This window comes from Engystomops pustulosus, chromosome 1 (assembly GCF_040894005.1).
Source record: "Engystomops pustulosus chromosome 1, aEngPut4.maternal, whole genome shotgun sequence".
NCBI lineage: Eukaryota > Metazoa > Chordata > Amphibia > Anura > Leptodactylidae > Engystomops > Engystomops pustulosus.
The window spans coordinates 199,354,263-199,369,592 of NC_092411.1; the positions used below are offsets into that span (position 1 = coordinate 199,354,263).

The 15,330-nt window shown below is 38.7% G+C and overlaps 1 protein-coding gene across 2 annotated transcripts in view; it reads left to right on the top strand.

Moving 5' to 3' along the window:
- Positions 1-15,330, top strand: part of GRID2 (glutamate ionotropic receptor delta type subunit 2) — a 716,446-nt gene that overhangs the window by 583,537 nt on the left and 117,579 nt on the right. For both annotated transcript variants that reach the window (XR_011849003.1, XM_072117803.1), the window contains exon 13: positions 6,992-7,187. Coding sequence is in view for 1 of the 2 variants with exons in the window: in XM_072117803.1 (XP_071973904.1) it covers positions 6,992-7,187 (196 nt within the window). In the remaining variant the exon portion in view is untranslated. The remainder of the gene's footprint in view (positions 1-6,991; positions 7,188-15,330) is intronic.

Here is a 15,330-nt window from a genome sequence, read left to right on the forward strand (position 1 = left end):
TTTTTTTCATTTGTATTCTTATATGGGGTTAAAAGTGGAAAAATTTATTTTTTTGTTATTTATAGTACATATTTTTTAAACTGTTCAAATAAACCAAAGATTAACATTATTAATGAATTCCCTATTTTGTTTCGGTCACCTTGATATATAATGGGGCAGATTTACTTACCCGGTCCATTCGCGATCCAGCGGCGCGTTCTCTGCGCTGGATTCGGGTCCGGCCGGGACTCATTAAGGTAGTTCCTCCACCGTCCACCAGGTGACGCTGCTGCGCTGAAGAGCATCGGAACGCCCTGGAATACACCGAGCCGGGTTGAGTGATGGTAAGTGCAATTTCCGCTGCAGTTTTTCCGAATCCATCAGGTTTTCGTTCGGCCACGCCCCCGATTTCCGTCGCGTGCATGCCAGCGCCGATGCGCCACAATCCGATAGGGTGCGCCAAAATCCCGGTGCAATTCAGGGGAAATCGGCGCAAATCGGAAATATTCGGGTAACACGTCAGGAAAACACGAATTGGGCCCTTAGTAAATGACCCCCAATATGTATAATCTCGGGCAAACATTTTTTGTAGTGTAGCGGGATGTGATTGTATTTTTTATAAATATTTATGAATATTTTGTGTATGTGTGTTTTTACTTAATATTTCACCCATGAGGTCATAAAAGACCCCTGGGGGACATTTTATCTTTTTTTTCTGATTTTATTTTATTCTTTTTGTTTTACAAGTTTTTCTCTGTAACTGAGGTACTATAAGAGCCTCAGTTACATAGGAAAACCACCACCTGTTACTGGCTGTGCTGATCAGAGCTGTACTAATAAGGCCCAGCAGCTTTGATTAACCCCTTAACACCCGGCGGTCCTTCATGCATTTCTCTCCTTCAGAGCGATGCTTTGAGGAGTGGAGAAGTGGAGGCGGTAACAAACCACGTCTCCATTCTCCCTAGTGTTGCTGCTGCAAACTCGGGAGTAGTAGATAACTAAAGACGTTTCTACAGATTTCGGACCTGCACCCGCTGACGTCTAAAGTCAGTGAGTGGTCCGAGATGAGTTAATGTATTGTTGTATTAATTCTGTAGTTGTATGTGCAATATTCATTTTCCCGGTTTGGGATAAAAAAAATCTTATATATAAAGTCCAAGGTGAAAGTCATTGCAAAGAAGCCTGGAGCTTGAATAAAGTATACTTTTTATTATTGTTATTGCAGGCATATACTTTAAACGTTTTCTGAGAACAGAGTTAATTTTAATAAGGAGCATCATCGCTTTAATATCGCACAAGGATTATAATGCTAGGTGCCACATAACCGAAGATACCCATTGCTTATGCTGTTTTTATGTTGTTTTTAAATTAAGGAGCAGGCAGAGGTCAGGCAAATTAACCCCCAAAATTTAATATATTTTCATAAACTGCAATTAGAAAGCATTGCCCCTATCCCTACATTGTCCCTCTCCATACCTGTAAACTTAAATAATCAGAAACTAAAGCTGTATGCAAATGACCAGAGGTATGTCCAATACATCATTATCATATGGAGCAGTCCAGCTTATTCATGAGTTGAAGGCTCAGCTACAACCCCCAGTGCTTGACTAACAGCCTGTATAATGGTGGGACACTCACGGTGCTGGCTCCTCTATGTCCTTCCTGGTTCCGGAGGCTGCAGCCTTTGTATATATGAGATACTTCTTTACACATGACTGACAGCCTATATAATGATGTGAAACTCCCGGTGCTGGCTCCTGTATGTCCTTCCTGGTTCCGGAGGCTGCAGCCTTTGTATATATGAGATACTTCTATACACATGACTGACAGCCTATATAATGATGTGACACTCCTGCTGCTGGCCGCCTCTATGTGGTTCCTGGTTCTGGTTATCACACCCACTGCAGCTTGTGTGTGTGTATGAGATACTCCTATATACATAACTGACAACCTTTATAATGATGTGACACTCCTGGTGCTGGCTTCTTTATGTGCTTCCTGGTTCTGGGGGCCAAGCCCCCTACAGCCTATGTGTGTATGAGCCACATGTAGAAGAAAGTAACGGCACTCACCCACTTGTTAGAAAAGAGCAATGTCTTTTATTCAGGTGAAGAAGCATAAAATCACATGCAGGGAGAAGCAAGCCTTGGCAACGGGGCCGTTTCGCACTCAGTGGTGCTTTCTCAAGCCAATGGCGGTGCCCACTGATGACATCACATATATGAACTCATGTGACCACCAGTGGGCGGAGCCACCAAAACTGAATACAATGTATACTCTGTTTTGCAATATATCAGCATCATAACAATAGATACAAGCTATGATGATACAAAGTGAGAAAAGATAAACACAATCACATGCAAACAGGTAAGTAATTAAAATCAAAAGTGGGAGGACCACAGGTCCCAGCAAGCATCGACCTTGCTTAGTTGTTCATATGGACACCAGCAGGAGCACGTCCCTGGAGCCAAGTGGCACCAATGGGTGAGAACCTGCTCTGTACCAATCTATCTCTGATGGTCCTACTTCTCCTAAATGTCACTAGGGGTCTGTTGGCTGAGATGTTCCCTAGATCCGGGTCCTGTCCAATTTTTATGAATTACTGAACCCTAATTTACGCACAGCCTTAAACATGTCTATTTCAAAACTGGTATGATCAAAACACTCTACCAAAGCATAATTCAGTCCCTTGGATAGGAGAGAAAGATAGTTATCAGGTAATATTTCATTAGTCAGATTAATAACATTAGTCCTATTGTCCGACTTCTGTGCATCTGTCGTCGTTGTTAGTTCGAGATCCAGCGGGAGGGGACAATGTCTTCCTGGTTTGGGAAGGATCCCAGTCCACCATTTTGGCGTTCGTACACTATCTAAACAACGCAAATACTATGAACATGCGTTTCACAGCAGTATTTGGCAATAAAAGCCTAGAGTTTCTAGACGTCCTGGTAACAGAGTCAGGGACCCTATCCACCACAGCCTTTCTTAAGCCCACAGCTACCAATTCTATTCCTCATTATAGTAGTTTCCATTCTGAACATACAAAAAGTAACCTTCCCTATGGCCAATTTTTATGGTTGAGAAGGATTAACAGTGATGAAAACAGGTTCCTAGTACAGGCAGAGGAATTGAGAAGTAGGCTGTTGGAACGGGGCTATCTGCCGAGCTTATTGGACTCTGCGCAGAGAAAAGCCATGGAAATGTCACGTAAGGAATTACTAGGAAATAAGAGCAAAAGAAAAGGAGGAGATAAGGTTGAGAGTAAAGACACTAGATTTGCTTTTACTTTTGAATACAACCCATGTGAGAATGTGATACGTTCAACAATTCATAAAAATTGGCACATCTTAGGACAGGACCTGGATCTAGGGAACATCTCAGCCAACAGACCCCTAGTGACGTTTAGGAGAAGTAGGACCATCAGAGATAGATTGGTACACAGCAGGTTCTCACCCATGGGTGCCCCTTGGCTCCAGGGATGTGCTCCTGCTGGTAACCACAGGTGTGGCCCCTGTAACTATTGTACCTTGAATGCCAACTGAAGGTCATCAGTTTTGGAGGTGTAGAACATGATGTCAGGTCGTTTATTACATGTTGTTCTGATTTTGTAGTTTACGTGGTGTATTGTCCATGCGGAAGGTTTTATATTGGCAAGACAATCAGAAAAATGTTTTAGGGAACATCAAAGGTCCATCATAAATGGTAATGGCAGCCCTCGCCTTGTGGAGCATATACAGAAAGAACATGGAGGGGATCCAGGGGTGTTTAAGTTCTCTGGAGTTGAGCGAGTCAATTGCCCCACAGCAGGAGGAGATCGTTCTTTACTTCTCCTCCAGCAAGAAAGCAGACATATTATAAAATTCAGAGCGTTGGGACCTCTGGGCCTGAACGACCGTAATGAACTTGGGTTGTTTTTGTGAGGACGTTTTACCCTGGTTACTTTGCCCCTTTCCATCTATTTAAACCACTATGTTATTATGTTTGTGTATCTGCATGTCCATTTTTTATTTTTTTTGTCCTCAGCCATTGGCCATATGCTGTGTACCCACTTAAGAGGTCTGTACTATTGAGATTATAATGAAGCCATTAATAATATGGATGCCGTAGCAACTTTTGTTGCAGTAGACATAATTAATTTTCTCCTCTGTCCAAGTCAGTACTCTGGTATTTTTCATACATGTTCCATGTGAGGTCTATGTTTATGACTGTGTGCATGCATCATAGGTTCTTTAACCTATAGTATAAGGTGGTCAATCCTTGTGTTTGTTTTTAATATCAGGGTGGTACCTCATGTCCATATGAACAACTAGGCAAGGTTGATGCTTGCTGGGACCTGTGGTCCTCCCACTTTTGATTTTAATTACTTACCTGCTTGCATGTGATTGTGTTTATCTTTTCTCACTTTGTATCATCATAGCTTGTATCTATTGTTATGATGCTGATATATTGCAAAACAGAGTATACATTGTATTCAGTCTTGGTGGCTCCACCATTGGCTTGAGAAAGCGCCAATGAGCGCGAAACGGCCCCGTTGCCAGGGCTTGCTTCTCCCTGCATGTGATTTTATGCTTCTTCACCTGAATAAAGGACATTGCACTTTTCTAACAAATGGGTGAGTGCCGTTACTTTCTTCTACATGGTACTTATGGACTTTTATGTTTATTAACTGAGCACCACCGCATGGTCATGTACCGTGATCCCTGGTTCCAGGATTGGTCAGTGGCTTAATGTGTGTCGAGTGGAGATAGTGCCTGCCAGTTTTCCTTCATGTGAACTTTCCACTATGTGTGTATGAGATACTAGTATACACTTAAGTGACAACCTATATAATGATGTGACACTCCTTGTGCTGGCTGCCTCTATCTATTTCCTGATGCCGGCGGCCCCTGCAGCCTGTGTGTATGAGATACACCTATACACGTGACTGACAGCTTGCATAATGATGTGACACTCCTGGTGCTGGCTCCTCTATCTGCCTCCTGGTACTGGCGGCCACGCCCCCTACAGCCTGTGTGTGTATGAGATACTCCCATATACATGACATGATAATGATGTAACACTTCTGCGTCTTTAATAATTCTCAGAATTTCTTTAACTACTTTGCAAAAATAATTGTCGATTTTTCATTTTTCAATTGTTGTTACACAGAACTCTTTTATCATACCCTTTTTTTAGGATTATATATTTTTGTCCCATTACAAGTGAAGTGAAAAATAATGATAATTTTTATATTTGTATGAATCCTTAATCGTACAAAAATAAAATATAAAAATGCCTTGGTTAGATCCACTTGATATAAAACATCCTTTGTCTCTTTAGCATTATTTGAGCACTATTTTCAAAAATTTATAGACCGACTTTGAACAGCATATCCTGCTTTTCCCTGACTCTGTACAATGAAATGATGTCTGTGGAATAGTATTTTTTATTGCAAACTGTATGGAGTTCCAGTCAAGAGCAATGACTTGTTAATGGTTGATCAGAGCTGTTCTTTCTATAATTATTTTGTAACTAATTGCTTTCTTGCCTGCAGGCTTTAGTGACAGTCAATTTTAATAGGATCATTATATTTGTACATAAGTGTTTTTTTCTACCTTGTGAAGGAAAAAAATTCTTTGTTTTTATTTCTCTTTATCACTGTTTGCTACTTAAAAATGCCTATTAATATAATTATGTTAACTGGATTTCACTTTGTAAGATAATAATTATGGTTTCAGTTATACAGTATGTTGCAGTCTATTCCAGCTACTTCTACTTCCAAATATGAAACATTTTCACAATGTGTGTATAGATGTCGGCAATGTGTATTTACACATATTCCACAAATGAATATAAATATATATATATATATATATATATATATATATATGAAATATGAAGTATATATATATATATATATATATATATATATATATATATATATATATATATACAGGCGGTCCCCTACTTTAGAACACTCGACTTACAGACAACCCCTAGTTACAAACGGACCTCTGGATATTGGTAATTTATTGTACTTTAGTCTTAGGCTACAATGAGCAGCTGTAACAGTTATCACAAGTGTCTGTAATGAAGCTTTAGTGTTAATCCTGATTCTTATGACAACCCAACATTTTTAAAATCCAATTGTCACAGAGACCAAAAAAGTTCTGGCTGGGATTACAATGATAAAATATACAGTTCCGACTTACATACAAATTCAACTTAAGAACAAACCTACAGACCCTATCTTGTTTGTAACCCAGGGACTGCCTGTATATATATGATATATATATATATATATATATATATATATATATATATATATATATATATATATATATATATATGAATATAAAAAATTAAGTGGTCAACTCAGATTGTACAGTAGTGATTATTTTTTAAAGAAAAATCTTATTTTCTCTTAAATATTTAATGTTGTTTTTCCTATGGTAACAAAAAGGATGCAATATAACTGTATCCACTCTAATAGAAAATGTTAACTTCTGAAACCATTAATAGCAAGCAATTAACATACGTGATTATAAAAGTTATATTTGGCTTAAATCTAACTAATGAGTGGAACATATGTTTCTTACATTCATGGAAAGTGTTAATGATTTTTTTTTTTTTTGATTTGGAACATTTGTAAATATTGGCAAATGTTTGCCAATTGATTTAATGTGTTTAGTTAATTACCTAAAAGAGTTGTCAAGAACACCATGCTTGAAAGTGATAGCACATATCTATTTTAAATGTACACTTCCATGGTATTCATCCCCTCCCATAAAATGAATTTTATAGCCTTAAAGAGACATATTAAAATAAGACTTTTTGTTGACTGTCAATGAATCCTTTTTGTTCTAATAATGCCCAGAATACATCCTGTAAAACTGAACTTGACAGTGGATTGTTTAAGAGATGCTAACCTCTACGAAATATGATTGACTTGCACTGAATTTTATTCTTGCACAGAATTAAGATTAAAAATTTAAAAATCTACTTATTAATGAATATGATCATCTTTTGGTAGGTCTCTCCAGGATCTTTCAAGACAAACAGATATTCCATATGGTACGGTATTGGATTCTGCTGTTTATGATCATGTCCGGGTGAAAGGTATGAATCCATTTGAGCGGGACAGCATGTATTCCCAAATGTGGCGGATGATTAACAAAAGCAATGGAACAGAAAACAATGTACAGGAATCTCTAGAGGGTATACAAAAGGTAAAACATTCATTTCTTAATATTTTCAAGATGAGATGCTGTTTCTGAACTGTCTTTTTATGCTCACGAGTATTACAATTATGAATATAGTTATTGAGGTTCTGAGGTCATGTCAAAAATATAGACTTATAAACTTGTGTTTACCTATATAATTAAAAAAGACCACCAATTAGATGGAGTATTATATTGTTAAAAAAATCTACCATCAAAATAAAATATGATAAACAAGAGACACTTAATAATAGATCCATCAACTTTTAAAATTATGCTTATGAGCCTGAATGGATCTGGGGGGGTCTGGCTTCAAAGGTTGTTTCACTATCTCAACCTCCCCTTCTCTCTGCTTGTTGTTTTCTTACAAAATATAAAAAGATTACCACAGTCATGGTGCCTGGGCATGTGTGCATATCCCTGGTTTATCATGCTTGATTTTGATTGTTGATATCCTTTAAAATCTCTACCTTTTAGCATTGGAAAGTTTCCAAAGCCTCATAACATCTGCATAGAATAAGCCCATGGAAAATTAAAAATCCTCCACATGTCTATACTCTATTACCACCCATAAAGTTTGTTGTGGCAGTATTATTTTTCAGAATAGATCTTGCTAAAAAATGTCTGCTTCCTATAGTCCAAAGGTCAGGAGGATCCAGCACTGCCAAACTCTGCTGACCGTTGAAATGGAGATTAGATGACACGTTGACATAGCTCTTCACCCGATCTCCATAAGAGAAGTTTCTCTGATCTCTTTCTCCCTGCCATCCCGACTGTTAAGGCACCAGGACCTGCTATGATGTAATTGGGTCATGTTAAAGTCTCAAGTCACATGACCCTGAAGCAATTAAGTAGCTTGGAAGGAGACGGCAGTTTTTGAGAGAGATTTAGGAGCAGATAGGGAAGAGTGGATTTATTAACTATAGAGATTATGCTTTTTATATAGCTAAGTACACTTAGAAGAAAGATTTGTATACCCATGATTAGAGGTTTAAGGTTTATATTATTGTACTCCCTATTCTTGAACAAATGGCTATAATTTAGATCTCATAGGATGCAAAAATATACCATTGGGTTCTGCAAAATAGAATTTGGCATACCAGGATAAAACACAATGCATTATTTTACTGGAATACATGTTAATGCTCCATTATTTTATAAAAGTTATAAAATTATGTTCATGCTATTGTACAGAGCAATGCACAGCAGGATGGTATGCCATGTTGCCATCCCATTGTGTCAATCAGTGATGCCTATACTTTACTACAACTTATTGAAAGCTGGAATGAAAAAGCTCAATGATAATAATTATAAAGGTAGGAAGTAAAATGTTAAAACATTTAACTCAAGAAAATGAAACCAAGTAATAAACAATATTCCACAGAGCAATCCATAATGCTCTAATTTTTTTTTTAGATTTATTTTTATTAGAATGTTTAAACAGAACAAAACAAATTACATAGCATCTGTTTGCGCAGACCCTCAAACCCCCCCCCCTCCCTTTTCCCATAACAAAAAAAAAGGTCGTTGTATATGCCGGAAGTTTAGTTAATGGTCTTAATTGTCCCAATAGTATGAATATTGGAATTGGTTTTCAGTCTGCTTGGTGCTAGATGAGCATTCAGATCTGTAGGTAGTTTGTGATTTAGGTGGCAGGTACATACGATTTGGATCAGCTTGGAGGATACACCAAAGTTTTTGCAGTACACTTCTTAGCTGTGGGTGAGCTGCATTGTAGCTAGTAATGAAATTGCATTTTCTTGATGAGTCTTTTGGCTCTGTATTTTTTGTTTTCGTCCTCATCAGATTTTCTTGTGTTTGGGTGCTTGGTCTTCTTGTGGCTTCATTGATCAGAGGGTAGCCTTTCTGGTGATAGCTATTAGAAAGTACAGTAGTCTAGTTTTCAAAGTCTTCTGTTGTTGTGCAGTTTTTGTGGATACTTTGGTACTGATTGATGGGAATGTTGTTGAGCCAAGGTTTGTAGTAATCACTTGTAATCACTTGTAACTATTCGTATCAACAGATTTGTTGATATGAATGCCTGATTTGTATGAATGCCTGATTCTTTGTTCTTTCTGATATAGAACCAAATATAGATATTCTCCTTCTTCAACGGATCCCATGTAGATATTTGCATAACTCGGCACAAAACACATGCCCATGGCAGTCCCCCTGGTTTGCTTATAGATTTTTTTCCTTTGAAGGTGAAGATGTTATGTCTCAAGATGAAATGGATAGATTTAAAAATGAATTCTGCTTGCTTTTTTGGAAGTAACAGGTCTTTTTTTAGGAATTCAGAAATTGTGATAATCCCTTGTTCATATAGGATATTTGAATACAAAGCACTCACATCAAATGTAAGAAAGTAGTAGGAATCTTTCCACTTAAGAGAAATGATTTCCTGAATGAGCTGTGTAGAATATTTCAAGTAATATGGCAAGGATTGGACAAATTCTTATAGATAATGTTTATGTAACAGGATAAATTGGAGGTAAGTGAATTTATCCCTGCTATGATTGGTCTGCCTGGGGGATCCCCTAGGTTCTTGTGGATTTTTGGGGGGTGGTAAAAGAAAACCATTTTTGGGTTATCCAATATGATAAAGTCATGGGGGGGATATTTATCATACGCTGGCGCTCGTGCGCCAGCGTATGATCGCCCCGTCGCTGCGAATTTGCAGCCCGATACATCAAGAGGCTTCTGCCTCTTGATGTATCGGGCTGCCAGCAGCACAGCGTTTATCCTACGCCAGGCGGGGCCTGGCGTAGAAAAAGACGCAGCCGGCGACTTTTCACGTATGAAAAGTCGCCGGCAGCAGCGAGTGCGCAGACGCGAGGACAGTAACGCCCCACGCCGGCCCACTCCCGTCCGGCCGCACCCCCCCTTCACGCCCCTTCACGCCTCACTGGCGTGAGGGTGGCGGATTGGGGAAAATAATCGCAAAAGCTAGAAATAAGCTAGCATTTGCGATTATTTCAGGGCCTCTGCGCCACTGGCGGTGCGCAGAGGTCCTGATAAATATGCCCCATGTTCTTTATTGGTTAGAATTTTCTGACCATAGACAGCTTGGATGAAGGTCGTTAATTGTTTTTAGTCATTCTTGATTGGGACTGATGTTAGAACCAAGTAGTATTCTGTCTCTGAAAGGATTCTGCCTGCTTCTCTTACCGCCTTTATCAGCTGATCAGATAACTGGGTTTGGTTTTTTCTTTAGTGTATTATGTGCATTTTTACCTTTCCTGGTAAGTTTTTATTTGGACAAAAGTTTCCAAGAAGTTACCTCTGCTCTGTGAAGGGTAAAATTTGGATTTTCTTTTAAAATTAGTGCTTATGTTCTAGGTGAGCGGTGTATTTTGGGCTTCATTTTCAACATTTGTTGTTGTCTTTTTTCTTTCTTTTCATTTTTGGTGAAATGGTGATCCAAGAAATAATGTGAACTCATCTGGTTGGCTAGTGGGAAGGAATGAAAGAGTTGTTTTTCATAGGAAGACCCTCAGGCAAAGAATGGACAAACTTAGATCCAAAACAGGATGAAAAAGAAGACCTCAGTGTCTCATTCTGTTTGACCTTTAACTTTTGACATTATTCAATAAATACAAATATGTAATATATTCAATATATTACAACCATGGTAAAAAAAATATATATTATGGAGGAGGGAAGGATGATAGGACACCACAACATAGCAAAAAAAAACAACAGCTTTTTCGCGCATGTAGAGGTTCTTCTGTTTTTCTTGTTTAAACATAGACATATGGTAGAAGCTATTTAACTCAATTATAGGGCCTACTGTGAGTGCCGTTCTACTTTCATGTACTTAATTATATATGCTTTACTCACCCTGGAACTAGAGCACCACATTTGTTTATAACCATCAGCTGATTTTGGTGTATTTATAGGTTGGTAGGAACTATCGTAGCCTTTCATAGGAGAGTCGTGCCATACAGTTACCCTATTTTTTTGATACTTTGATGTTTGCATGGTTAGTATTGACGATTATTCTTACAATAGTCATGTGGTGGTAAGGAACTAATTAAGCAAATCCTCACAGCATGATGCCCCATTCCATGCTTCACAAGGCACAATGTGCAGTGTTGGTTTTCCTCCAAATTTTCCGTTAGGCATTTTTGAAAGTAAACCATAAACATAAAGCTATGTAAGGACACAGCAAGCATATGGTCAGATTAGAACAAAATTGAACTGTTTGGTTTCAATGCCAAATGTTATGCTGACACATCACCTTGAACATGTGATCCTTTAATGATACTTTGCTTTGAGAGCTTGTGAAAAGCAGGTCACAGTTAATGGAAAAATGGATGGCCCATTCAAAGTCCACAGCTAAATCTCATTAAGAATCTGTGGCTTCACTTCAATTCCTGTTCACAGAATTGTTCACTAACCAATGTGACTGAGGGAGAGCTATTTGGCAAAGTATAGGCAAGCATTCCAAATTTGCATAGCTGTTGGAGACAAACCCAAACAGCGTTACACCTGTCATTGATGCTAAAGATGGTCCTAAAAGTATTGACTGAGAGATATTCAAAACATATGCATCACACTTTTCATTTTTTTAAATCCCAAAAATTTGCAAATCCGTCTACCATTCTCTTTACACTTACCTTGTGGTTGCAAAGTTTTAAAATGAGGAAAGGTTCAAATGAATACTTTTGTAACCCACTTTACTTTCCCACCTATTCAGTAGCTTAGTAGTAATAGGTGATTAAAAAGGCATTGGGCAGATACTGTTATTATTTGAACACACTCTATACTTTTATCGTCTAACTCTTTTCTATGTTTCCACTTCAGTTAAGTGGAGAAGGACATCATAAGTTATATGTCCTTTTTTAAAAAAAAACTTCTAAATGCATATTTTGTGCCCTCAAAATTTAGGGCAGATATTTGTTTTATGTTCTGTCTAACTTTGAAAGTGACAAAACTTGAGTAAAGCAAATAAATAAATAAAGCTAAAGAACAAACACATTGTTTCTGACAAGTGTCAAAAGAAAATTTAAAGAAAAGTGATGGTCAAGCTATCTAAAACTCAGACTTGCAACTGAATAAAGATAAGGTATACTGTGCCGTTCTAAAATAGAAAAAAGAGACATTGCATCTCACTACATCTAACACATAAAAGTCCTCTCCCCTGATTGTACCATATACCAAGGTAAATAGCAAAGGTATGTTTGAAAAGCTGGGAGTGCACACGGCTCCCTGTAATGTGACCGTGTATAATGTAAGTCAATGGCAACTCCCGCCGAAATAAACTTAAGATGCATTTTATCTGTGTCGGCAGAGCAAGCAGAAAGCAAAGCGTAGCAGGGATTAGGTAGATTTGGAACACAGCGGAAAAGAGGGGAGAGGGGGAATTAGCTGGGATGAATAACAATATTAATGTTCCCAAATCCACACTTTTAAAACTCCCAAACCAACCCAAGATTAAAAACTGAATTTTAGACCTGCCAGTGCTATGTCCCATCAAGCTTTTATTTTAGATAAAATTGCTCCCACAAATGAGCGGTGTTGTTGTCCTTCCAACACCATGTATATTGCTTGTATGTGAGTATGCTCTAATAAACATCACTTGAAGAAAGGGTTGAGTCCTATTCTCTTTTTCTACTATTGCTAGTCTTATTGGATTCTACTTTAATGAATAGAGCACAACTAGAGATGAGCGAACATACTCGTCCGAGCTCGATGCTCGATCGAGCATTAGCGTACTCGTAACTGCTCGTTGCTCGGACGAGTATTTCGCCCGCTCGAGAAAATGGCAGCTCCCGCCGTTTTGCTTTTTGGCGGCCAGAAACAGAGCCAATCACAAGCCAGGAGACTCTGCACTCCACCCAGCATGACGTGGTACCCTTACACGTAGATAGCAGTGGTTGGCTGGCCAGATCAGGTGACCCTGGGATAGACTAGCCGCTGCCCGCGCTGCTCGGATCATTCTGTCTCTGGATGCCGCTAGGGAGAGAGCTGCTGCTGGTCAGGGAAAGCGTTAGGGTGTTCTATTAGCTTACTGTTAGGCAGGAGTGATTCTAAAAGAACCCAACAGCCCTTCTTAGGGCTACAATAACGTTATAATTTTTTTTTTTTTTTTATTTGCAGCTAGTACCATATTGTGAGGAATTTGCAGGGGGACTTGCTACCGTTGTGTTTAGCTCTTAGTGACACACATATCCACCTCAAACACCAAAGTGGGAAAATTTATTAGGGGTTTGAGTAGAATTAGGCACAGTCTGCCAGTTTCTTTTTATTTTACGTTTATTGTTTTAATAACTCAGTGTCATCTCATCTGGCATAGTAGTGTGCTGTAATACTTGGCTAGAAAATAGCCATAGGAGAATACAAACGGCTTAATTACGCCTACAGTAGCGTTATATATATTTGATTTCTGGTTGATCTGCTGGTGGCTGTAGTTGTTGCAGTGCATCTACTAGTAAATTGTGAGCAATTTGGAGTCAGACTTGCGACCACTGTGTTTTAGTGACGCACATATCCATCGCAAAGACCGAAGTGGGAAAATTTATTAGGGCCCGGGGTTGTATTTCAATTAGGCACAGTCTGCCATTTCCTTTTTTATTTTACGTTTATTTTTTTCATAACTCAGCGTCATCTCATCTGGCATAGTAGTGTGCTGTAATACTTGGCTAGAAAATAGCCATAGGAGAATACAAACGGCTTAATTACGCCTACAGTAGCGTTATATATATTTGATTTCTGGTTGATCTGCTGGTGGCTGTAGTTGTTGCAGTGCATCTACTAGTAAATTGTGAGCAATTTGGAGTCAGACTTGCGACCACTGTGTTTTAGTGACGCACATATCCATCGCAAAGACCGAAGTGGGAAAATTTATTAGGGCCCGGGGTTGTATTTCAATTAGGCACAGTCTGCCATTTCCTTTTTTATTTTACGTTTATTTTTTTCATAACTCAGCGTCATCTCATCTGGCATAGTAGTGTGCTGTAATACTTGGCTAGAAAATAGCCATAGGAGAATACAAACGGCTTAATTACGCCTACAGTAGCGTTATATATATTTGATTTCTGGTTGATCTGCTGGTGGCTGTAGTTGTTGCAGTGCATCTACTAGCAAATTGTGAGCAATTCGGAGTCAGACTTGCGACCACTGTGTTTTAGTGACGCACATATCCATCGCAAAGACCGAAGTGGGAAAATTTATTAGGGCCCGGGGTTGTATTTCAATTAGGCACAGTCTGCCATTTCCTTTTTTATTTTACGTTTATTTTTTTCATAACTCAGCGTCATCTCATCTGGCATAGTAGTGTGCTGTAATACTTGGCTAGAAAATAGCCATAGGAGAATACAAACGGCTTAATTACGCCTACAGTAGCGTTATATATATTTGATTTCTGGTTGATCTGCTGGTGGCTGTAGTTGTTGCAGTGCATCTACTAGCAAATTGTGAGCAATTTGGAGTCAGACTTGCTACCACTGTGTTTTAGTGACGCACATATCCATCGCAAAGACCGAAGTGGGAAAATTTATTAGGGCCCGGGGTTGTATTTCAATTAGGCACAGTCTGCCATTTCCTTTTTTATTTTACGTTTATTTTTTTCATAACTCAGCGTCATCTCATCTGGCATAGTAGTGTGCTGTAATACTTGGCTAGAAAATAGCCATAGGAGAATACAAACGGCTTAATTACGCCTACAGTAGCGTTATATATATTTGATTTCTGGTTGATCTGCTGGTGGTTGTAGTTGTTGCAGTGCATCTACTAGCAAATTGTGAGCAATTTGGAGTCAGACTTGCGACCACTGTGTTTTAGTGACGCACATATCCATCGCAAAGACCGAAGTGGGAAAATTTATTAGGGCCCGGGGTTGTATTTCAATTAGGCACAGTCTGCCATTTCCTTTTTTATTTTACGTTTATTTTTTTCATAACTCAGCGTCATCTCATCTGGCATAGTAGTGTGCTGTAATACTTGGCTAGAAAATAGCCATAGGAGAATACAAACGGCTTAATTACGCCTACAGTAGCGTTATATATATTTGATTTCTGGTTGATCTGCTGGTGGCTGTAGTTGTTGCAGTGCATCTACTAGCAAATTGTGAGCAATTTGGAGTCAGACTTGCGACCACTGTGTTTTAGTGATGCACATATCCATCGCAAAGACCGAAGTGGGAAAATTT